At 40.7% G+C, this 27,951-nt stretch overlaps 1 protein-coding gene across 2 annotated transcripts in view; it reads left to right on the forward strand.

Annotated features, from left to right (window-relative positions):
* tdrd12 (tudor domain containing 12) overlaps nt 1-27,951 on the forward strand; it is a 37,326-nt gene that overhangs the window by 2,997 nt on the left and 6,378 nt on the right. The window contains exons 3-33 of one of the 2 annotated variants that reach the window (XM_041796191.1): nt 690-854; nt 1,628-1,764; nt 2,012-2,131; nt 2,302-2,357; nt 2,782-2,867; nt 2,950-3,133; nt 3,418-3,482; nt 3,561-3,670; nt 3,748-3,813; nt 4,579-4,630; nt 6,239-6,345; nt 6,494-6,556; nt 9,014-9,076; nt 9,485-9,545; nt 11,034-11,144; nt 13,278-13,463; nt 14,104-14,257; nt 14,412-14,539; nt 16,593-16,784; nt 16,973-17,101; nt 18,189-18,306; nt 18,424-18,563; nt 18,676-18,905; nt 21,955-22,036; nt 22,965-23,146; nt 23,340-23,547; nt 23,710-23,802; nt 25,836-26,008; nt 26,118-26,435; nt 27,312-27,370; nt 27,490-27,562. In XM_041796191.1, coding sequence (XP_041652125.1) covers nt 690-854; nt 1,628-1,764; nt 2,012-2,131; nt 2,302-2,357; nt 2,782-2,867; nt 2,950-3,133; nt 3,418-3,482; nt 3,561-3,670; nt 3,748-3,813; nt 4,579-4,630; nt 6,239-6,345; nt 6,494-6,556; nt 9,014-9,076; nt 9,485-9,545; nt 11,034-11,144; nt 13,278-13,463; nt 14,104-14,257; nt 14,412-14,539; nt 16,593-16,784; nt 16,973-17,101; nt 18,189-18,306; nt 18,424-18,563; nt 18,676-18,905; nt 21,955-22,036; nt 22,965-23,146; nt 23,340-23,547; nt 23,710-23,802; nt 25,836-26,008; nt 26,118-26,435; nt 27,312-27,370; nt 27,490-27,562 — 3,911 coding nt within the window. The remainder of the gene's footprint in view (nt 1-689; nt 855-1,627; nt 1,765-2,011; nt 2,132-2,301; nt 2,358-2,781; nt 2,868-2,949; nt 3,134-3,417; nt 3,483-3,560; nt 3,671-3,747; nt 3,814-4,578; nt 4,631-6,238; nt 6,346-6,493; nt 6,557-9,013; nt 9,077-9,484; nt 9,546-11,033; nt 11,145-13,277; nt 13,464-14,103; nt 14,258-14,411; nt 14,540-16,592; nt 16,785-16,972; nt 17,102-18,188; nt 18,307-18,423; nt 18,564-18,675; nt 18,906-21,954; nt 22,037-22,964; nt 23,147-23,339; nt 23,548-23,709; nt 23,803-25,835; nt 26,009-26,117; nt 26,436-27,311; nt 27,371-27,489; nt 27,563-27,951) is intronic. The other variant, XM_041796192.1, reaches the window with a different exon arrangement.

Consider the following 27,951-nt stretch of genomic DNA (forward strand, 5'->3'; position numbering starts at 1 on the left):
AAAAACAGACTACCAGTATTTAAAAAAAAATGTAGTCCATGATAGAATTGGTGTTTATAACAGTGGAAAAAAATGTAATTGAATATCGGTATCGGCCAAAATTTGTTTCAAAATATCGGCACATCAGATATCGGCAAAAATCTAATATCGTGCATCCCTAGTTTGATCAATATTTTAACTAATTTATCCCCTCTTCTTGCAATAAATGGCAACTTTTCCCATGATATTGAAGTAATTTCACAAGTTCTCAAGAAAAATGGCCAAAAATTGACACTTAATGATGGGGAAAGGGAGTTTAAAATTTGTCAGTTTTGTCCTTTTTCTTTTTTATATTACGTGTTTCGGAATTTTTTCTTTTTGGAACAGGTTTTATTGGAAATTTTTTTTGGAAAGTTGGGTCGTGATCGGTCTTAAGACAGACTGGAGGGTCCTAAAGGCTGGATCAGTTGAGAACCCCTGTTTTAAGTCCACAAGACCTCAAGCTTAGTATCTTGCAGAGCACAGGAGTGGTTTGCATAATGCAGGTTCCACTTCAATACAATACCAGTAAAATCAGGCAATATTGAATTTATTATCTTGGCCATCCAAGACTTCTTTCTTTCTTGTATATAAGAACAACTATTTGCAAGAACTGGAAACTTTGAACTGAAGTCGAATCTGTAACTTGACATGTTCTCTGACCTGTGCAGGTTGAGAACCCGTCCTGCCTCTGGGGTCGGGTAGTTCAGGGTCTTGGTGGTGACGCAGCAACATCACTGCAATATGATAATCTACTAGCTCAGATGAACCTCTTCTACCACGACGTCACCCAGGATCTGCGCCGGCTGAAGCCCTCATCAATAGAGGAGGGACAGGTAAAAACACCTGTTCAACAGGGTTTTAAAACACCTGAATAAGGCTGAGAACGGGGTTTAATGCCTTACTTTGACTTGATGGGGATTTGCTGTGGGTCCTTAAAGTAATAGGAAAAACATGTTGAATAAAACTGATGATTTTTGTTATATTTTATTTTGGTAATGCGATCAGTTAACTTGAATATTCATACAATTAGGGAGGCCTGAAATTGTCAGACATTTCATGAGTGAGATGTCTTTCAGCATTGCCACATATCACAATGTTTCAGGCTGCCATATTCATTGTAGGGGGTGTCAGGATCCACTGATGTATATTGATACATCGATTGGTTGATTACTAATCCAGTCAGATGGATAGAGAGCCAATACATCGATCTACATCAACGCTTCAAGAAATGCTTTCATTTAGAAATTTCCCCATACGCCTGTCGACAGTTTCTGCTCAGACAGTGCCCTGAACAAGCTAGCATTAGCAGCAGTTGCATAAAGTTTAGTTCTGAGAGAAAGAGAATTTTCACTGGTGAAAGTAATTTGGGTTATAATTTGGATTGTTATGTTACTGTTAGCCTCTGTGAGGCTGTCGTCATTTAGGACAACTATTGGGGCACTCCAGATAGCCTTAGTTATTTAAACTAGAAAAAGCTGCTACTTTGATGTGCAAGCTCACAGCTGCAGATCAACCAAGAGCTTGTCGTTGAGGACTTTATTTTATCCAAGTATCCCTTCCTTGGATTGTTTCATTGCTTTGCTCTGTATGCTGTGTTTCCTCTAAGCTCTGTGTGGTGTACTGGTCCGTCATGAAGTCGTGGTGCCGGGCTGTGGTGGAGTCCATCGTCATGGACTCGGTGTCCTGTCAGGCTCGCTGCTTCCTGGTCGACTACGGAGAACGACTAGTTGTGTCCTCCGACCAGTAAGTTGAGATCGAGTCCTCTTCAACTCTTCACTGCCTTTTTGATCAAACAGTTACAGGCTAATTTTATCAGAGGATAGTCTTTCTGACTTTTCTCCACCAGCGTTTTATAAAGGTTTAAAGTTTGTTTTGGGGGCATAAAATGAAACAAAAATAAAGATCACACCAAAGAGGTTTTATGTGGGTGACTATCATGCATGTCTGTTCTTGTGTCTCTGTGCTGTTTAACTTTTCTTGGTCTGAACAGGATCAGAGTTGCAATGCCAAACTTCGTCCAGCTGCCTTTCTGGGTGAGGAGGTTTCACCTGGCAGGAATCAAACCAACGACCCTGCGGGTGTCCGTCTTTGAGGAGAAGGCAGAGCTTATGTAAGAACAGCTCTGGGGTTACCCCAGACCTTTGGATGTCCTGTTTTATTTTTAGTCCACAAAGATAAAAATGCAGCTGCTGAGTTGTTGTTGCATCTTTTCTTGACTTTGTACAGTTAAAACATGTTTGCTGTTATACTATAACTGTTTTTCATTCTTTTTCTCTGAAGTCCATCCCATCAGTGGGACAGTTCTGCCACACTCTACCTGCACAACCTGCTGCAAGGTGAGCTACTCAGGAGACAACTTCAGTTTTCCTCTTAAATCTCTTCTAGGTAACATGTGCAGTGCCTTTAACTAGGAATGTAAAACATACAGTACTGTGCTTTTAAGCATGTTTGGGTCAAAAATAAGGCTAAGGTAAGGCCTACATGTGGCAAGTTAGCTTATCTACACCTTAGATAATAAAGGAAATAAATGATCAGGAAATAGGCCTACCTGCTGACCTGCTGGCACAGATGGCCATACTGTTTGTGTGTGTAAGACAGAGTGCTTTTGTTGCAGTTTGCAGCTATTTCAGAGCTGGACATAAGAAAATAGCCAATCAAACCTCCGTGTGTGCAACTTTTTGAAATGAAACTCCACTGACATTTGTCACAGTCTGTCTTGACTTTGTTTTTTTAAACCATTTTAACTTTTTCCTGCACCAGCATCGACTCAGACGGAGGCCGTTCTGCTTGAATCTGAGTCAGACTCCACCTCCATTGAGCTCTACCTCACTGTTGGGGATGTCAAGGTGAACTTTAATTCCAGTCATATTCATTCTGGAAGAGTTCTGACAACAGTTTACCACAAACAGGACTCTGTTGATGTTTCAGATCTCCGTAAATGATGACCTGGTGGTCAAGAAGTTTGCATTTTACATCAGAGAGTCAGCTGATGGCACCCAGCTGGACGAGGTGGACGAGCATCCTGTCATGTTGTCATCTAGTGTTTTAAACCAGCTCAGCCCTTCAAGGACTGCTGCAAACAAGCTGGCAACACAAACACTACCATCTCCCGGTAAACACACAGACAGGCACATATTTTAACAGATGCATGAGCTGAACAGAGGTCAGTGTTTTTTATGCCTTACTGGGTGTGTTTTAGTCTGAATCATGGCACATCTGCAAAAACCTGCCATTCACAGGGTTCCTACTTATGATGGGGACTGAGTTTCAGATTCGATTTCTCTTTGTCTCTTTTTCAAGTCTCAAAATAACGTAGATATTATCAGCCTCCTGTGTTCACTATAACCTGTAACTATATAGTCTCATATGTCTGTTCTCTTTGTGTCCATCCCTCAGTGAGGTCACATGATGTGGCTGCAGGCGAAACAGGTGATTGGCTGATATCTCCCTCGTCCCCTCAGGTCAGTAACTCTCAGTGTTGCTGTTGTTTCTGCTGTAAATCCTCAATGTCCTCACCTCAAACCTCTCTGCTGCTTTAGAGAATAAATGAGCTGAGCTGTGAGGATGGCAGCAGGTCAAAGGTCACAGAAGAACAGCTGTCTCCCCGTGGCCAATCAGAGAACAGCTCAGACATCGCTGCTGCAGAGAGGTAAGAGCAGAACAGCTGCAGGCTGTGTGAGTATAGTGTTTTTAATCTAAAGTTAACAGAGCTGCTCTCTTGCTCAGTGACTCTTCAGAGGAGACGGACTCGTCTCTGGCTGCAGCTCTGTCCAAAAACCTCAGCCTGTTCAGGTCAGTGATGCCACTGAGTCCCATATAAGGTGTTTACACAACAATGCCAGATAAAATCAGAAGCCTTTGGTATGTTTGGACTGGTTGTTTACACGACAGTGGCATTTTCGGTTAACCTACACTGAGATGGGGTGAGTAACAGGCCAATCAGAGCAACAAAATATTTGACATAGTGGGCATACGCTGCTACATAACAACAGAGGATGCTACATAACAGCTGCACAGGCAGCCGTTATCATTGTTCACTATCAGTGGAGTCAGTCGGTAAATTAAACTCTTGCTGAAGCTGGGCAAGAGAAAAGCAAAAGCATCTTTTTCACCAAGAAAAGCTGTCAGAGTGGTTCTTTGCTCTTCTGTTGTCCTGTTCTGAGAAAAATCTGCTACTGTAGACAAATCTACGGCTGAATTATGAGTGCTGCCATCTTAAATGGGCAACACCATTCTAGTCAATAGCCATGTCCTACCAGATGGAATACAGCCTCCTGAGTTTGTCTGTGCTGCTCACTCTATTCTGACATTTTCTTTAAATTTACTCTCTTTGTAGTTTAAGGTCAACCCCACCTCATCGTTTGTCCACATAGAGTTGTGTCACACAGCCGACTGCTGTTTTTAAAACACTGTAGTCCGAACCTTGAACTTTGTTTAGAATGAAAAACGACTGTTATCACTGAATTGTTTTTGTGTAAATGTTGCTATAACTTTAAACACATTTAGTGCCTTTAATAGATCTGGTTTACACTGACTGCACACTTCCCTTTCCTAAAGGTTCCTGAAGTTTCTGAATCCTCTCAGCAGCTACCAGCAGACAACTCCCACTGTAAGTTCATGCAGAACACTGGAGTTTCTCATGCTAGAGACACTCACTGGAATAATGAAGCAGGACATCACTTTCATATTCATAGATGGTAGACATGCACTCTACCTTAACTTTATTTTATTACGGTATTACAAAATGTGAAATAAAGCATTTTAATTCATATGTGGGTTATAATGGCCTGTCATAAAATAAACCTGTGATAGCACACTGAACACATGTCTGACCATAAGGCCGCAGAAATCTGATTTTTGAAATCTCTGTGTTCACTTCTTTGTAACTGCTCTTTTAAGTGACGTCTCTACCCTGCTGAGGTGGGTTAAGCTACTGACTTGAGCACATGTCCTGATGTGGGCCTTCACAACAAAAGCATTTGAGAAAAATAACAACTACAGAGTTTTATTGTGAGAATCTTGATGAAAGAAGCGTGTTTATTGTTGATTTGACTTTGCTTTGGCTGCTGCACCGGCAAATTGATGCTGCTACAGAGTTAACAGCTGCTTCTCTGACCTCGTTAAACGCCACAGCCTGGATCTTTGACTCATCACGGACTTAAAACAAGAGCTAGAGTTGAAACACATTTTTAACCAGTCATTTAAGCCATTAAAGATGAATCGCTGGACCAGCAGAGATGCTCTGAAAAGCGGACATACTGTATGTTGAGGCTATTACAGCCATCAGACTCTGAGAGGACATGTTTACCAGTGTGCTGTGCTTAATTACAACAGCACCAATAGGTGACGTTATCTTAGTCAGGGGTTCTCAAACTTTTCAGGGCTTACAGGGCAGAACATTTTCCAAGGATCCCCACATAACCCTCACGTTGATGAAACATGTGTAAACTCCCATTTGTACTCCTAGATGGTGTATTTTCTGGGGAGTGTATTCCTCATGTCGCCAGAAAAACATTTTTCTTTTGTCCTAAAACTCTGCTTTGTTATCAGAGATTCTTTAGCTTTGCGGGCTTCTTGGTTTCATTTGCAAACACATGAAGACACACAACACATGTTGGTCTTCTGTCACTGTTCTCAATAAAACCAAACTCCAGATAGCTGTTATCATATTTTCTCAGTTTAGCTGGTTTGGGCCGAGAATCACTTGATGAAGTGGATGCATTCAAATATTTATCTGTTTTTGCTTGCTGGACCTTCACACCAAATGCATCCTGAGTAAAGAGACTGATGTGTGACGAGTGATAGATTTATGTGGTATGTCACAATCATATCTGAGTTTTTATTGGCCCAAAGCTGACTAATGTTGGTGTCATTGGTTTAGTACGGTTGTTTTATGGCACTGTGGTCCCACATGTATTTATTTGCTTTTTAATGACATGACATTACTTTAATAATTTGTTTTGAATTAATCCGCGGACCCCCAAGCTGTGGCTCACAGACCCCCAGGGGTCCCTGGACCCCAGTTTAAGAACCACTGATCTTAGTTACCCAGCTGCTTGTAATGCTGAAGTAAAACATTAGATGATTGAACTCAGACTGAGCGGTTGTCTCTGCTATGCCAGCTGTGAAAGCGATTTACCCTGTTTTTGAACTACAACACAGCACGTATTTAAACCGGTGATGACGGTGTTGCAAAATATTTGTCATGCATTTTTAGGCGAGTCAGCCAGAGCTCACAGATTGTCAACCAGAAGAGACAACTTCAGGCTCTGACACCTGCAAGGGACAGGACGTACAGGCTCCCAGCACGGCTTCAGCAGAACAGTTAAGGCATTGAGATGTTTTTGAATGATTCATCTGAATAAATGAAAGCATATGATGAGGACGCTTTCTATTTCTGTAAATATACAGAATGGAATACATTCCTACTACACAGCACTTAAAATGTCCCATTTATGTTTTGGTCCTACAGACCACACCCTCCATACACCAGAGAGGCTGATAAACAGCACCAGGAGGCATCACTCAGTGCCAGGTGAGGAAACTGGAGCAGGCCTAATCTTGGCTGAGATAATCAGGGTTAGGTGTCTTGCTCAAGTTTGCATTTTAGAGCATGGAGAGGTCCTAATAGGTACACAATAATAGAATAGACAGACATGTTACTCACGCTTGATGTTCCGAGCTGTTTGTCATACCCGTTCAGAGGTTATTAGAGTTTTTAGAAATTGGCTTTTAGAAAACGACTTTATTTACACTAAAATGTGTGCTTGACTAATACACAGGTGAAAAACAACTTCAGAAAAGAAACTGAGAGGATGGCAAGGAATGAAAGGGTGACCTCTGAAGAATAGGGCTGCATGACTTTATGTTTTAACCCTTTCATCCCTAGGCCCTTTTTTGTGCTCAGGCTTGAAAATGACATACCCAAATACAACTGGGTATTTCTCTGCAACTACAAAGTCTACATGAATAAGCTTGGCATCAATGTAAAGAAAACTCTTTACAGATTTCAGCAGATGTGTAAAATCCTTGTAGAAGTTACTGGGACTGAGTCAATAAAGATGGAAAATAGCATTACATTTTTCTGCCTAAAAATGTATACACTTTCAGAGTAAAAAATCTCCTGTGTCACTGGCATGAAATATTGTTAAAGTATTGAGGGTGCCTTGTTTGCAGTAAAGTACTATGTTTAGAGGAACTGTAGTTCTGACATCTTTTCATTCTACTGTCTGAGTTGTTTTGTTTAGGTGGAAAATGTTGTACTTGTTAGTTTGCCATGATCTGTGGGCTTTAAACAGTGTGTGACAGGACTCTTTTCATGGACTTGGAGACCGCATTTTAAAGGTTTTCCTCAGAGGAGAGCTAGCCCCAGATATGGGGCCTCTAGGGATGAAAGGGCTAAAACAGAGTGAATATAGTTCTATTAAAACTATTATAATTAATCATAAAGCAAATTTAGCAGAGACTTCTGGAAATAAGTTACAGATCATGCAAATAACTTCACAACAACTGTCCCAGAAACAGCATCAGAATATTTGTTGAAAACAGTGGCTAATAGCATGCCCAGAAAAAGCTCAAACCTTTACCTTGAGAAGAACACCAGATGTGCTATCGTATCCAGATTTCAGGCCTTGTACGTGTTGACTAGGGATGGGGATTGTTAGTTTTTATTGAAATTGATAGCCTTATCGATACTCCTTGTTGATCCAAGTCCTTATCAATACTACTATCGATACTTTTCTATAGTTTGGTGGAAAAACAGAATGGAGACGAATATTTACACTCGAGTGGTCTTAGCTGAGTAGTGCTTAAGTTAAAAAGCTATGATTCAGTCTGTAACAGCTATTCTATATCCTTCAAATATAAACACATTCTTTATATTCACAACTGTATTTATTAAGGTTTCGCGTCAAAAACTAAGTTTTCCCACTTTCATGTGACACTTGAACACATCATATAGTATACAGTTGTCTAATTTACTGAGGTTACCTGAATGCATCATATTTTCCATCTTTCAGCTTAAGTTGGCTAATTAACTTCAGCTCTGCTGATTCCACCAAGGACTTCTACACTGGATTACTACTTTTAACAAACAGGAATTTCTACAAAGTTTTGGAGCACTTTTCAGCATTTATCTGAGCAGCTGAAGAAGAAAACTGTCCTGAAGCAGCTGAAGAGAGGGATATGAGAGCATGTTACTCCCAGTGTAGGTGGATATGATAGCATGCGTCTTGCCGGCAGCATCTTTTTTCCTCAAGCAGACAGTTGAAGGTACATTCTGGTGATGCACAATATTGATGTGTTTTTAGTTTATGTTCTCCTTGAAAGAACTGCTGTATGTTTTTACAACAGTTATATCTTAAAATGACGTTACGTCACAGAGACTGTAAGACTCGATAGCAGTATCGATAAGCTAAAACGTTTTTGATTTTAGGGTATTTCAAAAACACAGAACTGGGTTTTGATCCCCATTCCTAGTGTTGACTGACGGAGCAAGATGCTTACAAAGTGCTGTCATCCTCAGTGTGAGTGGTCGTCCTCTGTCTCCACTATAACCCGTGCTCAGGTTTCAATCATAGCTTGAAAAACAATAAGTTCAGTTCTGTGGTCATCTAAACACGAGCATGTTTGGACAAACCCCTGCTGTCAGCTCACACAGGCGACTGCGTACACAGCAGCCCGGCCGCCACTCACTCTCTCAGGGCAGACAAACCAGATGGTCCTCCACTACACCTCCAAAATATCGGTGTCTAAGGAGAGATGAAGAGTAAAGTCCAATTTGCACCTGTGCAGGTTCTCTGCAGTATCTCTGTAGTATCCTACAGTATCCTATTCTCTTTCGCAGTGCTTCAGGTAGCAAAATCAGGTTCCTTAAAACTGGGATTCCAGTTTCTGAAGATGTTTAAATGCACAAACAGAAACCGGGACACTGGAGTCCATGTGAACACTGTCATGTCTGAGCTGAAGCCTCAACTCTTTGTCCTTTGAGTAGATCAGGAGAGTCTGGAGCTACAGAGAAGATGTGGAGGAGTGAAGAGGAGCGGGTCTGTTCTCGGTGAGATTTCACTCAGAGTGAAAACTGTACCTCTTTTTAAGACAGTGTTTAATCAGATTAAAAGATAAAGTTGGACACTGTCTAAATGAAAAAAGACACCAGTGGAATACCTGAGGAATGCAGATCATTCTGCCAAAACAGGAGTGGAGAAGTTAAACTTAGGAGCTAATTCATGTTCTACCTTGTGTTCAATTAACCCAAAAAAATCTGATGAGGGTGGAGATTTGTTGTTGCAGATACCAGGTGGAGGCATGTTTGGTTACCATAAATCTCACTGATGTCACATTAAATGCACTCAGTTTTTTAGTGTTATAGAAAGGTATTGTTTGTATTGTTCTTTTTTTGCTCCTTTAATATTTTATTTATTGGTGCACCATTCTCGTATTTTTGCTCTGTTGTCCCCTGCAGGTTTCTGGAGTGGTTGAACCCGGAGCCTCTGAATTCTGATCCTGATGCTGCAGAAAAAGAGGTAGGAGTTGATGTTGTACATACAAATGTAGAATCTGTACATAAAGGTTGTGATTTTTTACTTTGTGGTGAAAGCAAATCAGCATTTAGAATTCCCAACCCTCAGAATTTATTCATCAGACCTTTCTTGACAGTCGTAAAAATTCCGTCATACCATTTTACAATCTGTCATTTTTCTCTTTAACATTTTGAATAGGATTTAGTGAAATATGACTACCAGTAGCAATCGATTTTTAAAGCATTCCTTTTCCTGACTAATTGACAGATATTTAATAAAAAATATCTTTGAGGTCATTCATTTTCTATTGGCATGAAGAGAAAAGATGAACACAGCAGACCAGTGTTAGCTCCTCATGCCAGCACAATCCCTGTTCTCAAGCAAGCAAATATGAACTGTGCCATTAAAGATGTAATTTACCTTTTATATGAATATTTTTATTATCAAGATGTAGTAATTTGAAGACCACAGGTGACTCACAGTTTGTTAAAAATGCTGCACAAGGATGAAAAAATAACAGACCAAACATTCAGTTTAATCATCATTTCATAAGTCCTATGTTAATAATAGTAATGGAGAAGTAATACTACAGAGTTTATTTAGGCATCATAGCTCAGCCTCTAAGTGCCCATGATTCTTGGTGGCGGTCGCCCACAGATGCATGCAGAGTAATTTATAAGAACACATTATACCTTTGATCTGAAATGTAAGCCACCCTTTATGAAACTCAGTCTACAGTTTATGCAACATGCTCATCTCTTAAAACTCTTCCAGCAGCCTATCCGAGTACTCACAACACAGAGACTGACATGCTTTTACTAATCTACGGTGTCAAAGTTAGCACACAGGCTGTGAAAGGAATCATTTTTTAATAGATTTCATAGCCTCCTTGATGGGCCATGTGTGCAAAATAGAAAAGCCCTGTCTGTGCTGGCATGCAGGGTCATCCACATTATTCCAGTCGCTCAATGTGACGGACGGTCTTCGAAATTTTTTCATTCTTTGAAAAGGCCGTCAATGACTGAGGATTTTCAGTAAAGGCGGCCACTCATTCCCAGATGCATAGAGGTTGTTTGCAGTCACATGATTTTAATGATGCACGAATGTCAGATGGGGGGGCAGAAAGTGGAGAACAATGGTTGGAAATGACTGAAGAGAATTATTCTGTTATCAGAAAACACCTACATCCATGAAGTATGATCCTACAGTTTACCTGATGAATGTATGGAGGCCATCAATATCACAAATACTTGAAGTTGTCCACTCCCACTGAAAAACACTGGTGAACATTTTTAAACCTGTCTTACTTCTGTTGATGTATTTGTCATCCAAGGAAAATTTTCCATGGAAATAAACAGTCGAGTGAAAAGTAGTTTTTTTTGGCCAAAGCTGTGGAAAAAAGTCAGAGATGGGATATCTGGATGACCTACAGCGAATGGATGCAGACATTTTGGCCCTATTTTATTCTCATGTCTCTCTGTCCCTCTTCAGGTAGTCCAGTCCAGTGACCCCAGGAGGAATGGGATTCTGGTTCACTCAGCCCTCCCAGTGGAGCCCTGCTCCAGTCTGGATGACGCCCCTGTCACTAACACTCTCCGCCGGGTAAACAAGGATGTGCTCTGAGTTTGAAAGCTATGGATATATATCACATCACACAATTAAAAGTGTTTTATACAGCCACTGTTGGTTATAAAACAGAGAAAGGTTCTCCAAAAATGGTTTTAAGTTTTATTAAGTAGCTCTAGTTTTGAGGGGAAAAAATGGAAAATTATGGCAATTTAAAAAAGAAACTAAAAACCTGATTTTTCTTTTGTTAAAGTTTTATAATTTCAAAGATTATTCACTAGACCCTATTTGTTTTTATCTGTTTATTTATTTCTGACTTGTGCTCTCAGTTCTTTTATGTTTGTAACTAGCAGGAAAATGTCACAAAGTTAATTTCAATCTATCGATATCCTGGATCAGACTGTGTTTTAAGAATAAAGGATTCAGGCAGTGACGCTCTGAGTCTTGTTTGCATTATGGTACCTTTGAATGGGTTCGTATTAACCATGTTCACCATGTTTACAACAGTGTTGATTTTCTTCTGAAGGCCTCATGGGACATTTTTAATAATTTAAAAAATGGCAAAACCGGTGGACTTCCGTTTTGGCCAATGAATTTTGGCAAATGGCTGTTTAGACTACCACCTCTTCTTGTGTCATGTCTTTGCATGGCGGTTAAACACAATGAGATTATGTAATATTAGTAATTCCATACAGAAAGTAAGGAGGAGGGCAGGCGATACTTTTGCATCCTTACAATTATACTTGAAAGATAAAGCTTCCTTGTACATGACATCTCAGCCTTACCAGCTCCTTTTGAAGGCAGTTTTCTGTTCTTTCAAAGAGTTCAAGTGTATTCTGACAGCCATTAAATGGTTTAAGCATGTAACTTAACACTTAACTCTGTCACTTTGACACAGATATTGTTTAAATTCTTTGTTAGCTTCTCTACTCTAGGTTAATCTGTTTATAAATAGCTGTTAAATAGAAATATAAGCAGTGTATAGTGTAAACAGTGTAATTTCTATTTTTTTAATCCAGTTCAGTTTTAAACTCAGAGGAGTTTAAAACTGAAAGGAGGAAACTTCAACATTGTGAAACATCAAGATTGCACAAAAAGTTGCATGATTATTCTAATTGTCATCCTAATGTCAGGCTGTGCAATTACATGATTGCATAAAATCAGGCTGCAATTATTATTATTTTTTTTTTTTCAGTAGTATTGTAGAAATGAAAAAATGCTACAGAACGGCTTTAAGTTTGCAGTAGTGCCACTTTTGCAGCTTGTAGAAGTGCCTTTTAACTTTTAGTTTTGGAAATATTAATCAGACTCAGTGAAAACTCCAGGTTCTGTATTTTTTATGCTGCTTAATATTTGCATGTTTTGAGTTGAGAAATGCACACATCAAAGCTTTAATTATTCTCTGTAATTTTCTTAATAATGAAGCAAGCAGACTCGTGCTACCACTGATGGATTAAATCATTATCCCAATAAGAAATTGCAATACTGTCCAGTGTAATTGCCGTTGCACTTTATTAGTAAATCATGCAGCAATGCACAGACATGATCAACAATATGAGGAGTTTTTTTAGGTAGTCATAGCGTCAAAACAAAAAAACAGGACTGTTAGTGAAATGCTTGAATTTTATCTCATACATGCAGGGGTTTAACATAAGAAAGTTGCTTATTTTTTCACAGGCTTTTAAAGCAAATCAGCTCTTCAGAAATATTCGAATAAATGGCTTTTAGGATTTGGAGGAACACAAGTGCTTGACTGCCTGTTGGTTGGTCTGAAATTTTAAAACCACTCAGCCAGAGAGGCAAAGATGATGTGCATAGTTAACTCCTAAGTTCATGCAGACAATTATGATGGGGGTCAAGGCTTCAGCTGCCACCACAGTGTTGCTCCCTTTGAACTCTGCCCCAACAGTAGTTTAAACAGTCACCAGGTTCAGAGATAGCCCAGAATATTCTGAATGACTTTAATAAGAATTGAAGTCTAGGCAGCTATGATGAAGGGAGATTCATCAGCCCCCTTTCTTCTGATCAGCTGTGACTGTTACTAATGTTAAAGCTAGTGGTGATAAATGAAATCAAAACTAATAATGGAAAAAGAGGCTGTGACTATTGTTGATTATTTTTGTAAGTGTTTCAAACTCAAGAGTCACTCAGCGATCGGTCTGCCTGCAGGTGCTGCAGAGGAAGCAGTACTCCAGTCTTTCCGCGGCTGACCGCTACAGCTGGCCAGCTGTGGCTCGAGGATGTAACACGGTCATCGTCTCCCCCAGCGCCGACCAGCCGCTCAGCTATCTTGCCCCACTCCTCACCCACATCCTGCTCAACTCCATCCACAGTCCCCTCACCTCCAGCGCAGGGGTGAGTACTCAAACATCCAACAAGACGACACAGATTATCTGGATACACGTCATTTTCTGGCCAACTCATCAGGATCTAATGGTGTATACTAAAGGTCCAGTTTAGTTTCAGTTCTTTTTGACAAAGTAAATCCTGATCCTGCATTTCAGTGCCTCCGTTTGGCCTATTTTATGTCCGTTAACCCTCTGAGGTCTAAGGGTACTTCCTCAATTTTTAGATTATTTTTTTACTAAACAAATAACAATAGACATTGACATGCAGGAAAAATATGTGGTGCTACACAGGAATGTCATAGATACACTGGTCTGATGCTAAATCATGGGAGCATAAAGCACAAGAAGAAAATGGCACCGACAGATAATCAGAAGCCTTAAATCGCAGAATTTGCAAGTCCTACTAGCTCAGTGTTGTAAAGATATCAGAGCCGAGTCACTAGAGATTTGGTCCCAGGAAGATTTGCGAAAGGAGAGGGCCTGAGTGAGCTGCAGAAGATGTACAAAACAGCTTAACCGAGGGTGCTTTGTGGCTGCTACAAGCCAGCAGACAGCTCTCCACACTAACTCTTGTGTAATCTGCATTTAAGAGGATGATGTTCCAACTTTTCCATCTCTGTTTTCTGTGTGGTTTTGTTGGTTTCCAGCCCATAGCGGTGCTGCTATGTCCAGGCTGGGAGAAAGTCCAGGCCATGTATGATCTACTGGATGAGATGAAGGTCGCCCAAACCCTCCACCCTATCATCGTCGTGCTGGGAGTCGGCAAAGACGAGGCAAAGGATGTCAAGATCCCCAAAAACTGTGAGCAGAGCCTCAGTCTAAGGCTGCTTGTGGTTGGATGATAACTTCATAGATAGCAATGCTTTTATAGAAAACTTTTTAAATGCATTTAAATGTTCAAATAAAGGATAATTATGCACACATCCAATTATATCCTGAAAAATCCTTGAACCAGGCATGCTGTTAGTGACCACGCCCTTCAGTCTGGCCCGTCTGCTGTCCTGCCATTGCTTCCAGTTCCTGCGTGTGTACCACCTGGTCCTGGATGAAGCCGACCAGCTCTTCACACATGCTCCAGAACAGGTGACATTTGGCTCATCATTAGCTCTCAACACTGACTGCTAATGAGCAATGAACAGTCTACTTTTTATAGTTTAGTATAGGGATGTAAAATACCAGAGTTTTAGACTCTGATGAAACTAAATATCAAGATATATAGAAACGTGTTCCTAATGCACCAACACTGTCTACCGGAAGAAAGGTATGAGGACAGTCTGTGCTCTGTGTGGGGGTCTGGCTTTTTCCTGCAGTGAGAAGTGTAGATGTCCTGTCCCAGTACCTGTGGCCATTTTATTGTGTTCCTGATAAGTTTGTGGTCCTGTGCTGTAATGTTGCCAAACCAAACCAGAATGCTCCCTGTAAGGATGCTTTCAGTTGATGACCTGTAGAAAGTCATGTAAATTACTTTGGTGTGCTGTTTTTCCTGCACCTGAGGAAAAAAAAACAGTCTTTGTTTTGCCTTTCTGACAACCTGTCTGATGTTCCACGATCAGAAGAGGGAGCCAGTGATGTGAATGCTCAAGAACTTAAAAGAATTAACAATTTCCACAGCAGTGTTATTGAAAAAAACAGGGACGGGGACTGCCTTCCTGTCTGTATTCTGGCACATTTTGTTGGCTTTGTCTTGAGATAAAGAAGTCCAGCTTAACACCCATACTTATACTTTTAGTGGAAAACATACAAATTGTTATTAACGAAGTTAATCGTAGACTGTTATGAATTTGCCACGATCTTTAGTTTCTTTTGTTTGTTTGAGTGTGACTTCCTCTGCAGCGGCTCTTCATGAGTGAAAACAACTGCAGATGTGAGTAAATAACCAGATCAACAACTATGATAAAGGTCCCGTCCCCACGGAGACAAATTCAGGAGTACACGCAAACTTTTTTTGCCGTTTCTGCATTTCATGCACACAGAAAAGGCGTTTTGGGAGGCCATAAAAGCTACTTTTTGAAACCTGGTCCCAGAGTGAACAAATCTGTGAACGCTTAACATTTCGCCTCTGTGTGGACAGCCAACCGCATCTTTCTTGGAAAGATTACGTCATACATAGCGTAGCTTACTCAAGCTGCATGCGCGAGTCGAACCAAAACAACAATGGCGGTTACAGGGGTGTGTTTGTGCTGCAGAAGCTACTGAGCTTATCATGGCTTTTACACAAAAATCTGATGCTCTTTCACCACCACTGAGAACAACTGACACCAGATGTTCTTAAATCCACAGCAGAAAACAACCAGAAGGGCAACCAGGAGAAAGTTTGTCTCAGTGTTCTCTCATCTTCTTCTCTCTTTTGGTGCATTTCCGTGGCAGCAATACAGCACCACTTACATGCTTGGCATATATACTACAGCGTTCTCAGTCGTTTTCAGTGGTTCCATTCTTAGGTGGACATTTCCTGAGACATCCCAAGTTTACAGAAAACTTTTTCAAAATGAAATGGAAATAAAACGTTTTCGTCTCTGTGTGGGCAAGGCCTAAGATTCATTCATGTCAGTCCTGGCCACAAATCCAGCTTCCATTTTCTAGAAGAGGAGTGGGCAACTGGTGGTCAGGGGGCCACATGTGGCCATCCTTTTCACTCAGAGTGGTCCAGTGTTGCAGTACTCGAGTCGGACTCGAGTCAGAGTCCTGGACTCGAGTACTACATAATGGTGTGGCCCCAAGTGAAATTCAAATACCACTAAATTATATACATGACGTAAACATGATGAAATTTGCATGAAAGCGTGAAGAATAACATTTATTTTAGCATCTTTTATTACCGTTAAGTGTTATTTGCTGTTAGTTAGCTGATATAATTGGCTTTAAATGTTTAATAAAACTTTTTTGATGCATCAATTAAGAAATTTTGTAAAAAACAGATATGCAAAAAATATATAATTTAAAAAAACTATTGTTACACTTCTTTTAAAATGTTGCTTAAATTAGCTCAACTGTGTGTTAAGCTCATTAAATTAATCATCCCTGTTTGCACTTGAGGTTAAAGATAGAAATGTTGTTGGTGTGATAATCGTATCCCAGAACAAGGATGTGCACATTAATCAAACCCGATTATTAAATCAAATAATGTCTTTTTCAGATGGGGACCATCTTGCAGCATTTTCAGAAGGTGACCTCCAGTGAGCGGAAGGCTTCCTGTCCCCAGCAGCTTGTCGCCGTTGCCAAAAGATGGACTAGTCACATGGAGGGCTTGTTAGCCAATCACATGCCACAACCCTTCGTCATCATAACTGTCCCAGAGGAGGCGGCACTGTACGGCAATGTTCAGCAGGTCAGTCTCTCTCAGCAACCAGTAATCACAAGTTCATGTCAGTTAAAGGTCAAATACATAACTGAAGTATCCATCCCACTTGTAGGGCTTGTGTACTTAAATACATATGTATATGTGCAGATATTAGCTTTGAAGACTATGATTAGCTAAATGTTAGTTACTGTTAACTAACATTTATCTCTTTACAGATCATCCTCATGGCTCTAGAGAGCAGTAAGATCTCTGTGCTGCTCAGCACACTGGACTTCAACCCCAACGTTGGGCAGAAGACTCTGATTATAGCAAACTCCGCTCAGGAGGTCGAAAATGTTTTCAAGGTAAAAAACTAACAGCTCCAGCAGCGCAGAACATTTCTGTGCTTTCAGTCTTCAAATCTTGAAAATATAGTTAGAGCCCTTGATACAAACTTAATCTCATTCATTTTTTATGCATTATTAGGATAATGGGTAGTGGATGTTTGGCTTAGGAAGCAACTTAGTTCATCTTTTGCCTGAATGGTATTGACCAATCACAGGAGAGCTTTGCTTACATAAAGAAAAACTGTCCATTGTGAATGCTGTAAAGGAAAAACATTGGTTTAAAAATAATTCCCAGACCAACTGTCTGTCTTATGTCAACTGATTTGCTTTGTATTAATCTGATCTACCGGTCCAAAATAAAGGATCTCATCTGTGCAGCAATCAAAACCCCCAGAAACCACACTCTGCTCTGATCCACTCAGAATAAGTGCCAGGTCCATTTTCAGTGGAGGCTGCTGCCAGAACAGAGCAGTCTGTACAGATTGGTCCAAGCAGGGATGAGAACTCACAAAACATCTGGTCAATTTCAAAATACAACACAATTCACAGACGCCTTGTAAGATGGAGTAAAAAGAGTAATTTCCATTTTTATATCAGCATTATGTCACATCCTCATTAGTTGGCCAGAGGATCACAGAGTTAACCCCACACCATGGACAGGGAAAAGTGAACATTTTAGGTAGAAAACTACAGGAATTTAGTTGACACCACACATCCATTGTTTACTTACTAAGCTAATGCTGGAGTTGCTCTTTTTGAGTGATCTTGCTGAACTTGTAGTTCTTGTGTGATCTATCTCTGGTCTCCAGCTGCTCAGGGCTGTGCTCTGCTGCACATCAGATCAGAAATGCATCAACCTGGTGAGGTTGTATGCTGCAGACAGTAAGAGGAAAACTGTGTTCATGCAGTGCTGCAGGCATGCAGTATGTGGAAATTGCAGGCCTGAAAATTTGTTAAAATGTGCACTTAGTTTGCAATGCTATGATTGTGTCTGCAATTACAACACATTATTAACATTACACCTCAATGAGGCAAACAGGTGAAATTGGACAGGAAAATCAAAGGGGAGTTTTCTATAAGATGTTTTTTCTTTCTTTTTGCTCAGGCTGTGACCAACAAGTCGGCATTCTGTCTCATGACCCACGAGGGGTTAACTCACCAGTTTGACTTCGTCATTCAGCAGTGGAAGAAAGACATTGGTCCCAGCACTCACGTAATTCTTGGTAAACAGACTGTGGCGGCCTTATAGAGCTTTGTTAGAACTTATGATCTGTTCTCTGAGTTTTTTTACCTGAACGTTTACAGTTTTTCATCTCTGCTGTTTGACATTTAAACTCCAGTGACCACCAACACGTGTCTGAAGTGTCTCGGGATCAGAGATGCGACTTGTGTCGTCCACTACAGCTTCCCAACTTCTCCTAAAATGTTCGGCAGTCGACTTTTCTGCATGGCTGAGAACTTCAGGAACCTTTCTAAGCGAGTGAGAACAAATAGCCTCATGACTTAGGATAAATTATCAATGCATTTACAGTTAGAAATAAAGCCCTGAATGTGTTTTTTTTTTAATTTATTTCTGTGATGTCACTTTGAAGGTTTCCTCTCTCGACCAGTCAGAGAGTGGCACCCCAATCACCCGCTCTGTGCTGCTGATCTCTGAGAGGAATGCCCGCCATGTCGTAGGGGTTCATCGTTACCTTGTGCGAACTAATGCCCCACTGCCTCCTGAGCTGCTGTCCTTCGCCCAGGGCGTCCACGTGGCCCGAGAGGATCAGAAGACCAGCAGGCCTCTCTGCAGATACATCAAGAGCTATGGAGTGTGCAGGTCAGTTAAGGAACGTCTATGTGAGCTTGATGCCTGGTGTCAGTTTAAACTGTTGTCCTAGCTGGTCTTTTTACCAGCCACCAGCAGAGCATTCAGTAAGTGTTAGTCCTTAAAGGGGACATATTCTCAACCTTTTCTCTGTTGAGGCTGCCTTTAAAATTGAAAAATCCTGAGTCAAACCAAACACAAAGTATTTTAAAAAGAAACATTTCACAAGACTAGGACTGATGAGGCAATAGAATGAGTACTCTAAATCTGAAGCACTCTTGTGAACAGTTAAACCATAGACATTATATACATAGACGCCTCATTGAGTGCGTTTGCCCGCTGCCGCTATACGTCAACGTGTCCGCCATATTACCAGAGGAAAGACCCTTCCATAAACAATGTAAGTCAGTGAGGGATGAAGGGCTTTGTGATTAAAAACACATGTTTACATTTAAGTGGTCGTTATGAGTCATTTGTATATAACGTGGAATACCTCTGGCAAGTTGGCAGCGGCATTGACGTATGGCCCACTGGCCAATGAGGTGTCTACGTATATAATATCTATGGTTAAATGCCTTAGAAGAAATGTGTAGTGGTCATGCAAACCCTAAAAATGCACTTCGATGCCGTTCACACTCCATAGTCACCTGCTGATGTGAAAAACAAACTGCATGACCCCTTCACTCATGTGATTTCAGGAGCATATGAAGGAAGACTGCCCTGATGTTGACAACCTGATGTATATCCATTTCACCTAATATATTTAAGTCCTCATTCTCACTGTTTGTTGTATGCACGTGTTGGACGTCTTCTTTGTCTTCACGTAGACTTAAACACAAACATTCTTATGCTAAAGTTGGAAAAAGGCCCTTAAATTTTCTGCTCCCTTTGCCTGGAATAATTCACAGAAAGACCTAAAACATAGTGAGCTGGTCTCATTGGACGCTTTAAAGAGGAAGTCAGTTGACGTGGAGGCAGAGACATCTGACTGCAGATGTTTTAAAGGGTGCATTTTGATTGTAGTTGAGCTTAACAAATACCTGCTGTTTTTCATTATTTGTTGTCCTTTAACATTTTAATAGTTTGACATTTTAGTTCTACAACTGATAATTGTTTGTGATTTAACTGTGCTGTTGACTATGTTGGCCAGAGCAGTCTTGAAAAAGGGGTTTTTAATCTCAATGAGTTCTTTCTAAGTAAATAATCTTCCCATACAAGGTTTTTGTGAGAGGAAGGACTTTTTCAACGCATCTCGGGTGATAGGACCGACATTCTGTCTTTCACATGGATGACGGGCCAATCAGAGGGACAAGACAAGATGCGGTAGTCTGCATGTACAGCTCTGATATTAACCTGAGCTACACAGACAAGCGCTGTCGCGGGTTACAGCTTGTTGGTGGATAAAAGTCATGCCATTGCCTATCAGTAAAAGCACAAAAGCATCTTTTCTGCCTAGTGAAACTTTCAGTATGGCTCTGTGCTCTTGTTCAGTAAAGAAATGTGGTAAATGTGGTAAACGTCCAAGCCAAACACAACACCAGCATCAGCCATCATATGTACCAGCTCACAGTAAAAATAAACACCACTTTTAACGATCACAAACTCTTGGTGAAGCAGCTCAGGAGAAGAGCAAAAACATCTTTTCCATCATGAAAATCTGTCAGTGTGGATTTTTGCTCTTTATTTTAAAGAAACCCTGCATGGTCAGACAAGTTCATCTTGTTGGATAGATATTTGTGTCTCTCATATACATATCGAACTAAAAAACTCTCAAGATATCTGCATTTTGAGTCATTTGAGTTTATAAATTCACCAGGAGATCGCCATATTTTGGTCCGCGCTGGCGCCTTGATGTCACAGTTCCACGGTGATCCTCCCCATTCCTATGCAGTAACCTGTTTCAGACCGGCAGCCAGTGTTAGGGCTGTATCTCAGAGAGGCTGACGTCTCATGCATGGAGAATTTTAAAATTTGAGGTCTCTTCTATTTTATATTTGCACCAAGAGCAGTTATCTATCCATCTAGACAGGAAAATGATAAAAACAGAGCCATATTTACCTTGTTGTAGCAAATATGTACGTCCACATGGGTAGAAAATGTTTGAAATCAGTTTCTTGAAGCAGTTCATGATGCTGGATGGTCTTTGAGACAAATATGACAGATGGCCTCATAAATTTGTTAAGCACTGTACATTATACTTTTATTTTGAAAAGCTCCCGGCACGCTTCCACTATACACTGAATCCAATCACTTGTAGGGAGGTTTATTGAGGTAAAACTTAGGTGGAATGACAGAGCTTTGAAATCAGGGAGACAAAACCAACACACAGCAAACTCATGGCAGCAACAGTTGCAAGCAGATAAAAGGTCTGAAAAACGGTTACTTTTTAGCAATGGCGAGGAGCGCTGCGGAGCCGTGACATCACGCTATCAGCGCAGATCAAAACATGGCGGTCTCCTGCTGAGTTTATGAGCTGAAGTGTACTCAAAATACAGATATGTGGGGTTTTTAGTGAGTTCTTTAGTTTAATATACATTTGAGACATACAAATATCTATTCAACAAGATGAACTTGTCTGATCATGCAGGGTTCCTTTTAACAAAGAAATGTGGTCCAGTTCTGATAAAACCGACGCTGAGCTAAATGCTACAGCAGCAGCAGCCTTTTCTATCAGCTTCCAACACAACTGAATCTCATGGTAGCTACTGCTTCCTTCTCTCCAAATGCTGCTGATTGGTCCATCCCGTTCTCAGATCAGGCACAATCGTTTCAGACTGGAGTTTTGCAAGATGGACTTGCCTGATGACAGACGTGGAATCTGGCCAATCCATCTGCTTTGCAAGGTTAATCCGCCCTCAACCTCCTAGAATTATCTCAATATGAAGAGTCAATAAGAGAGTCAAGGTCTGTCCTTTTAACCCTCTGTCCTGCATCCCGCCTCCTCCCATCTGACAGAAGGGTTATGCTTTGAATGGCATATGTGAATATCATATTTTAACAATATTTTACTCATAGATAAAGAAATATAAATATCAGGATTCTGTGTGATTTTGTTTTTCAGAGACAGCGGTGTTTGTCCAGACCGTCACAGATTCATTCCCCAGCTGGACCAGTCTGTGCTTCCTGCAGCAGGAGTCATCGAAGTGAGAACTGAACTTTTCACACAGTTACCTTAGGTTTCTACTTTTTTATTTTCTATCATGGTGATGTATTTAAATACAAGGTTGGCTATTTTGGACCAGACGACACCAAACTAATGCACATTTTATTAAAAGATAACTAATATCTCAAAATTTTAAGTTTTTTAATAATAATAATAATAATAATAACTTTATTTGTATAGCACTTTTAAAAACATGGGTTTACAAAGTGCTTTGACAAGTGCAGAAGCAAGTACGAAAACAAAGCAACAACCCAGACAAAAGACAAGAAACAGAACATGACATGTAGACAGATAATAATTCATCTACATCAATAAAGAGCAACAATATAGAACCAAACCTAGATGACCTGTGATGCCATGCAAACTAAGACATCACAGACATCAATCAGAGTGCAGACATGAAACCATACTGCACAGCTAGGACATCATGAACATCAGGATGCAGGCAAGGCACAGACATCAGTACCATAAAATGATAGGAACCCAGGCAAAGCAGGAACCCAGCTATACAGGCTGAGACCGAGAGGACCAAAATTAAAGACATAAGAAATTAAAAGAGAAACAGTAAAATGTAAATAAGAGGGCAAAAACAGATATTAAAACAGGGTAAAACAAGCTCTAAAACTGTAAAAGCTGTAAAATTGATAAGTATTATAACAGAGGTAAACATAAGGGGAAGCAGTGAAGACGTAAGATCAGTAAAATGAGTAACTTTAATTGAGTAACTTCAAAACAATAGAAATATCATAAACAGTTGAAGTTACCACACCCACTTTGTCAACTGCAGAAGTGGCACCAGTAAAAAAAGGTCTTCACAATAACTCTGTCCTAGGTCTTTTCTTAATTAGTCAGGAATAATATCAAACCACAACACTGTTGTTAATTCTGTCCTGCGTTGTGTCTTGCAGGTTTTGCCCCTCTACGTTAAGACAGCGTCGGCTTTCTACGGCTGTATCATCAGGAAAGAAGAAGGAGGTTTCCAGAGTCTGCTGTCTGAGATGACTTCTTACTACGCCGACAAGAAACCCGGAGCCAAAGAGCTGCTGGAGGGAAACCTGTACGCTGTGCAGGAGGACGAGATCTTCCACAGGTCTGACATGAAATAATACATGTTTGCAGCTAGATTATACTGCACATTTTAAAACTAAAGACCTAAATAAAAGCAGAAAGATGAAGACTTTTTTAGTCTGGGTGGGGGTTTTCCTGATAGGCTAGATCAGATCTCTGTGTGGATCCTAGTGGCAGGAATGAACGTCTGTAATGAATCTGTGCTCTCCTGGCAGAGTAAAGATCCTGTCCATCCCCGACAAAGGCAACCGGCTGTTTTTTAGCATTCTTGTTCGGTTCATTGATGTTGGAAAAGAGGAGGAGGTCAAATCCCACCAGATCCTCCAGCTTCCAGAGCAGTTTCATTCTCTGCCCGGTCAGGCTGTGGAGTTCATCCTGTGCCGGGTGAAACCAGTCGACGAAGAGACCGATTGGCACCCAAAGGTTTTCTGCTTACTCTTTCGCTTTATACTTTAATTCACCAACACATCACTACAGAAAGGGAGTTTGAAATCTGTAGGTATAAATGATCAGCTATACACTCTGTAGGAGAATCAGCCTCATGTTTAAATAAACCGTTCTGATTAGACATGATTTTACTCACAGGTCACCAGAGTGATCAGCCAGAAGATCAGAGGTCTGCAGCACCGAGCCAGAGCAGTTTTCAGTCTGGGAAACACCGTTTTTGTTGATCCTATGGTAGGTTCTCACCTGTCAGTCTCTTACTAGTCCCTGTTTACTCACCTGTTCATCATCTTCTCTTTCAGCCAGTGGCTACTGAACTTTATTTACAGATGCTACAGAGATTAGGAATCTTAAAACCGTATTTTACTCACAACAGAACATAAACGACATATCAGATGATGAAACTGAAACATTTTACCATTTAATGAAAGAAAAATAGCTCATTTGGAATTTAATGGCAGCAACACATCTCAGAAAAGAAGGGACAGGGCCATGTTTACCATTGTATAGCATTTCCTCCTCTTTTAAAAACAGCCTGTGAACGTCTGGGAGGTGAGGAGACCAGCTGATGGAGTTTTTTGAGAGGAATGTTGTCCCATTCTTGGCTAATTTGGGATTCTAGCTGCTCAACAGTCCCAGGTCTTCTTTGCTGGATTTTTCTGTTATAATGCTCAATCCTGGGGCGTCAAACTCAAATCACATCAGGAGCCTAACAGGGTCAACATTTTACCATAAACTGTCAACCGTATTTTGACAAGTAATGAATTATGGGGAAAATATGAAACTGAACACTGTTGATAAATGATTTCAAGATTTAAAAAACAAAGCCAAAATGAAAAGTTTAAAGCCTCAGAATCTAAAATAAAAGTCAAACTTATGAGTTCAAAAGGTCAAAACACAAAATTAAAAGTTAAAATGATGTTTTTAAAGGCAAATGTTTGAGATAGAAAGTCAAAATCATGAGTTTAATGGTCAAAATAAGAGATTAAAAAGGTTAAAACATGGGATTAAATTTAAAATCATGAGCTTAAAAAGTCAAAATATGACTTAAAATTTAAAATTTTGCCTCTTAAAGGTCACGATTTGAGATAAAAGTCAAAATTATGAATTGAAAAGATGAAAACATGAAATAAAATCTAAATCCTAAGTTAAGACATAATTGTGAGATTTTAAACAGAAAATCTGAAATTCAAGAACAGTTTCTTTTTAACATTCCTGGCTTTTTATCTACCTGTTTTTTCTCTTAACTTTTTCAGATTTTTATGACTTAACAAGGAAACTTTAAATCATAGGGGTCAAGTTTATATTTTTATACTTGAGGAAATCTGCAGACCTCCCACTTGTGGGCCAGCTCTAACCCTCAAAGTTTGATTTTATTTTGCGGGCCGGGTATAGCTGTACCATGGGCTGGATTTGACCCCTAGCCTTGAGTTTGACACCCCTGCTCTAATCGTTTCTAATGGTGGAAGGTCTGGACTGCAGGCAGACCAGTTCAGGACCTGGACTCTTCTCCTCTGAGGCCATGCTGTTGTGATGGATGTGGTATGTGGTTTTGCTGAAATAGTCAAGGCCTTCCCTGACAGAGGCATTGTCTGGATGGGAGCATGTTGCTCTAAAAGCTCTCTCTACTTTTCAGCATTGATAGTTCCTTTCCAGATGTTAGAGCTGCCCATGCCATAGGCACTAATGCAGCCCCATACCATCAGAGATGCAGGCTTTAGAGCTGAGCCAGGAGAACAAGCTGGATGCTCCCTCTCCTCTTTAGTCCACAGGACACGGCGTCTGTGGTTTACTCTGACCACAGAACAGTTTTCCATGTTTCCTCAGTCCATGTTAAATGAGCTTTGGTCGAGAGAAGACGGTGCTGTTTCTGGATCCTGTTCACATATGGCTTCTTCTCTCCATGATCCAGCTTTAACTGTCATTTGTGGATGGCACGGCCAACTGTGTCGACAGACAGTGATTTCTGGAAGTGTTCCTGAGCCCATGCAGTGATTTCAGTACAGAATCATGCCTGTTTTTAATGCAGTGGGCCCCTTCAGCCTTGTCCCTGCTCACAGAGATTTCTCCAGATTCTCTGAATATTTTGTTGATATTATGGACTGTAGAATATAAAAGGCAGCCAGAAAAAACAGTCAAATGGAGCCTTTATCATTCATCTCACAAACATTTAAACATGGAGTCAGAGGTTTAAAGCACAAAAGTCTGGATTGTTTTAGTTACAGTCAGCTTCAGGAAACTTTCAATTTTCTGTTTGTTTTTCAAAGGTGCGTGTGACTCAGATTCCAGGTATGAAAACTGTGATCAATGAGTACAATGTGCAGTCAGAGATCCTGAAAACAGGAATGGCAGTCAGCAACCCGGAGCATCTGGACCTGCTGAAGGTGCTCTGCCAGGAGACCAAGACCAACGCCTTCAAGGAGGCCAGTAGCGTGTCTGGGTAAGGAGGCACTGGACTGGTACTGATCCTTGACTGAGCTGGGGTTTGTTATTAGATTATATCAGCCAGTGTCACTTTGAAAATTAAGCAGGATTGTGTTGTGTTTCAGGTCAGAAAACGGTCCAGTATCTCTGGAGGTCAGGATTAAAGCTGAGGAGGAAGTTCTTGCTAAAGCTTTTAGAGCCGCTGAGGTCAGCCGCCTCGCCGATCCTCCTCATCTAGAGCCGTGTGAGCCACTCGCTCCAGAGTCTCCAGTGATCCCGTCACTTGTCCCAGCACCGCCAGAGCCACAAAAACCACCAGCAGCAGCTGAACCAAGCCTGATTTCAGTATGTGATCAGACTCTTCTGTGTAAAGCTCAGCAGTCAGCTGGTGGTCAGAGAAACTCCCACCCTACAGACCTGGAGTTATCTGAGCAGACGATGAGGTTTGTGTTGTAACTGATGAAAACCTCTCAGATTAATGATGCATTATAAGATTAGGTCATCTTTACCCTGTTTTTTATAAGGCTCAGGGTGGGAAGTTAAATAACTTAAGGTCAAAAACATCACTTAATAATCTGTAAAACGTGACTTTAGAGTGAAGAAGCTACTGTGGTTAGCTGTTAGCTACATGGTAAGTCCATTGCAGTTGTTCGGTCCCGCTCCCTCCCTTGCTAGTTTGTCTTTGTTATGTTTTAAAGTACAAGTTGAATGCTTGTTTTGTTACCACAAATCAACAGCTATGTTTCCTCCTTCAGTCAACTTACTTCCTGATTGGCCATTGCTGCGTTTGATGCTCGCGTGTGCTCAGCAGTCCTCAGTTCTCGCCACACAGCAGGATACAGGAAAATGTTGAACATGTTTAATATTTATTATCTTGAGTTGGAGCACCTCTGATCAGGTCAGAGAGGGGAAATTTACTACGAACACACCACGAACATAAGACAATCTAGTAAAATAATTCTAAGGATCATCTGATGTCAGGCCTTTGCTGACTTTTTTGGAGGGATTCTGCCCGACAGCTCAATTATCATGTGGTTCGGCTTGCTTTAGCTTGTTTGTAGACGTGCACTTTCTTTGGTCACTATTCCTCCAGTGGGTTTCATTTAACGCCTTTTACCGGTATCCAAAATAAATGCTGAGGTCTCTTATTTCCAAGAAATCAACACCCGATGAAACATTCAGTTAAACATAGTTTGATTGAATGTTTTGCATATGGAAGAACTTTGTATTCATTGAGCCATTTCTACAGTTTCCCATTCTTCTCATTCGACATGACGGAATGGAAAACTGAATGAAAACTTCTTAATTTTGATCTGCAGGATTGAAGATGGACAGGAAATCTGCCCCACCATCAGCCAGGCTGCTCAACTTAACCTTGGTAAAGCTCAAACATATGTGATATTTATAATCATCCAGACTTTGATCATACGTGCTGATAATAACTGAAAAGCATCCTGATGTTGTGCTGTTAAATGATAAGAATTACTGTGTGTGTAGGTGAGCCTGCAGGAGACAGCCAAAGCAGCAGCCAGCCGCTCGTCATCCCTAATGGGACAGACTCTCCAAAAAGGTACAAAAAAACATTCTTCCTTTCAACACAAACTCAGGACTGGATTATTCCCTTGAACGGTCACCGCCCCTTTGACCCTGTCTCCCTCTGGCGTGCACTCAAATGGTTCCAGACCCAACTGGGCCTGAGTACAAATAGTGTCATGTTTTAGAATGACACGTGAAATTTACAAGAACCACTGCCATCAGCATAGTCAGCATAGAACTACACTGAGAAAGTGACGGTAACATTGGTCACTTGGTGGCTCATTTTTAGTCATTTTGGTCAGATTCAGCCCTCCAACACTTCCCAGTTGTTTTTAAAGATTGTTGAGAAGAACAGTTGTAACAGAGTGTCTGCAGGGTCTTAAAGAATATTAACTGAATGATTAACTGATGCTGAAAGCTGCA

This window comes from Cheilinus undulatus, linkage group 9 (assembly GCF_018320785.1).
Source record: "Cheilinus undulatus linkage group 9, ASM1832078v1, whole genome shotgun sequence".
Taxonomy (NCBI): Eukaryota; Metazoa; Chordata; class Actinopteri; order Labriformes; family Labridae; genus Cheilinus; species Cheilinus undulatus.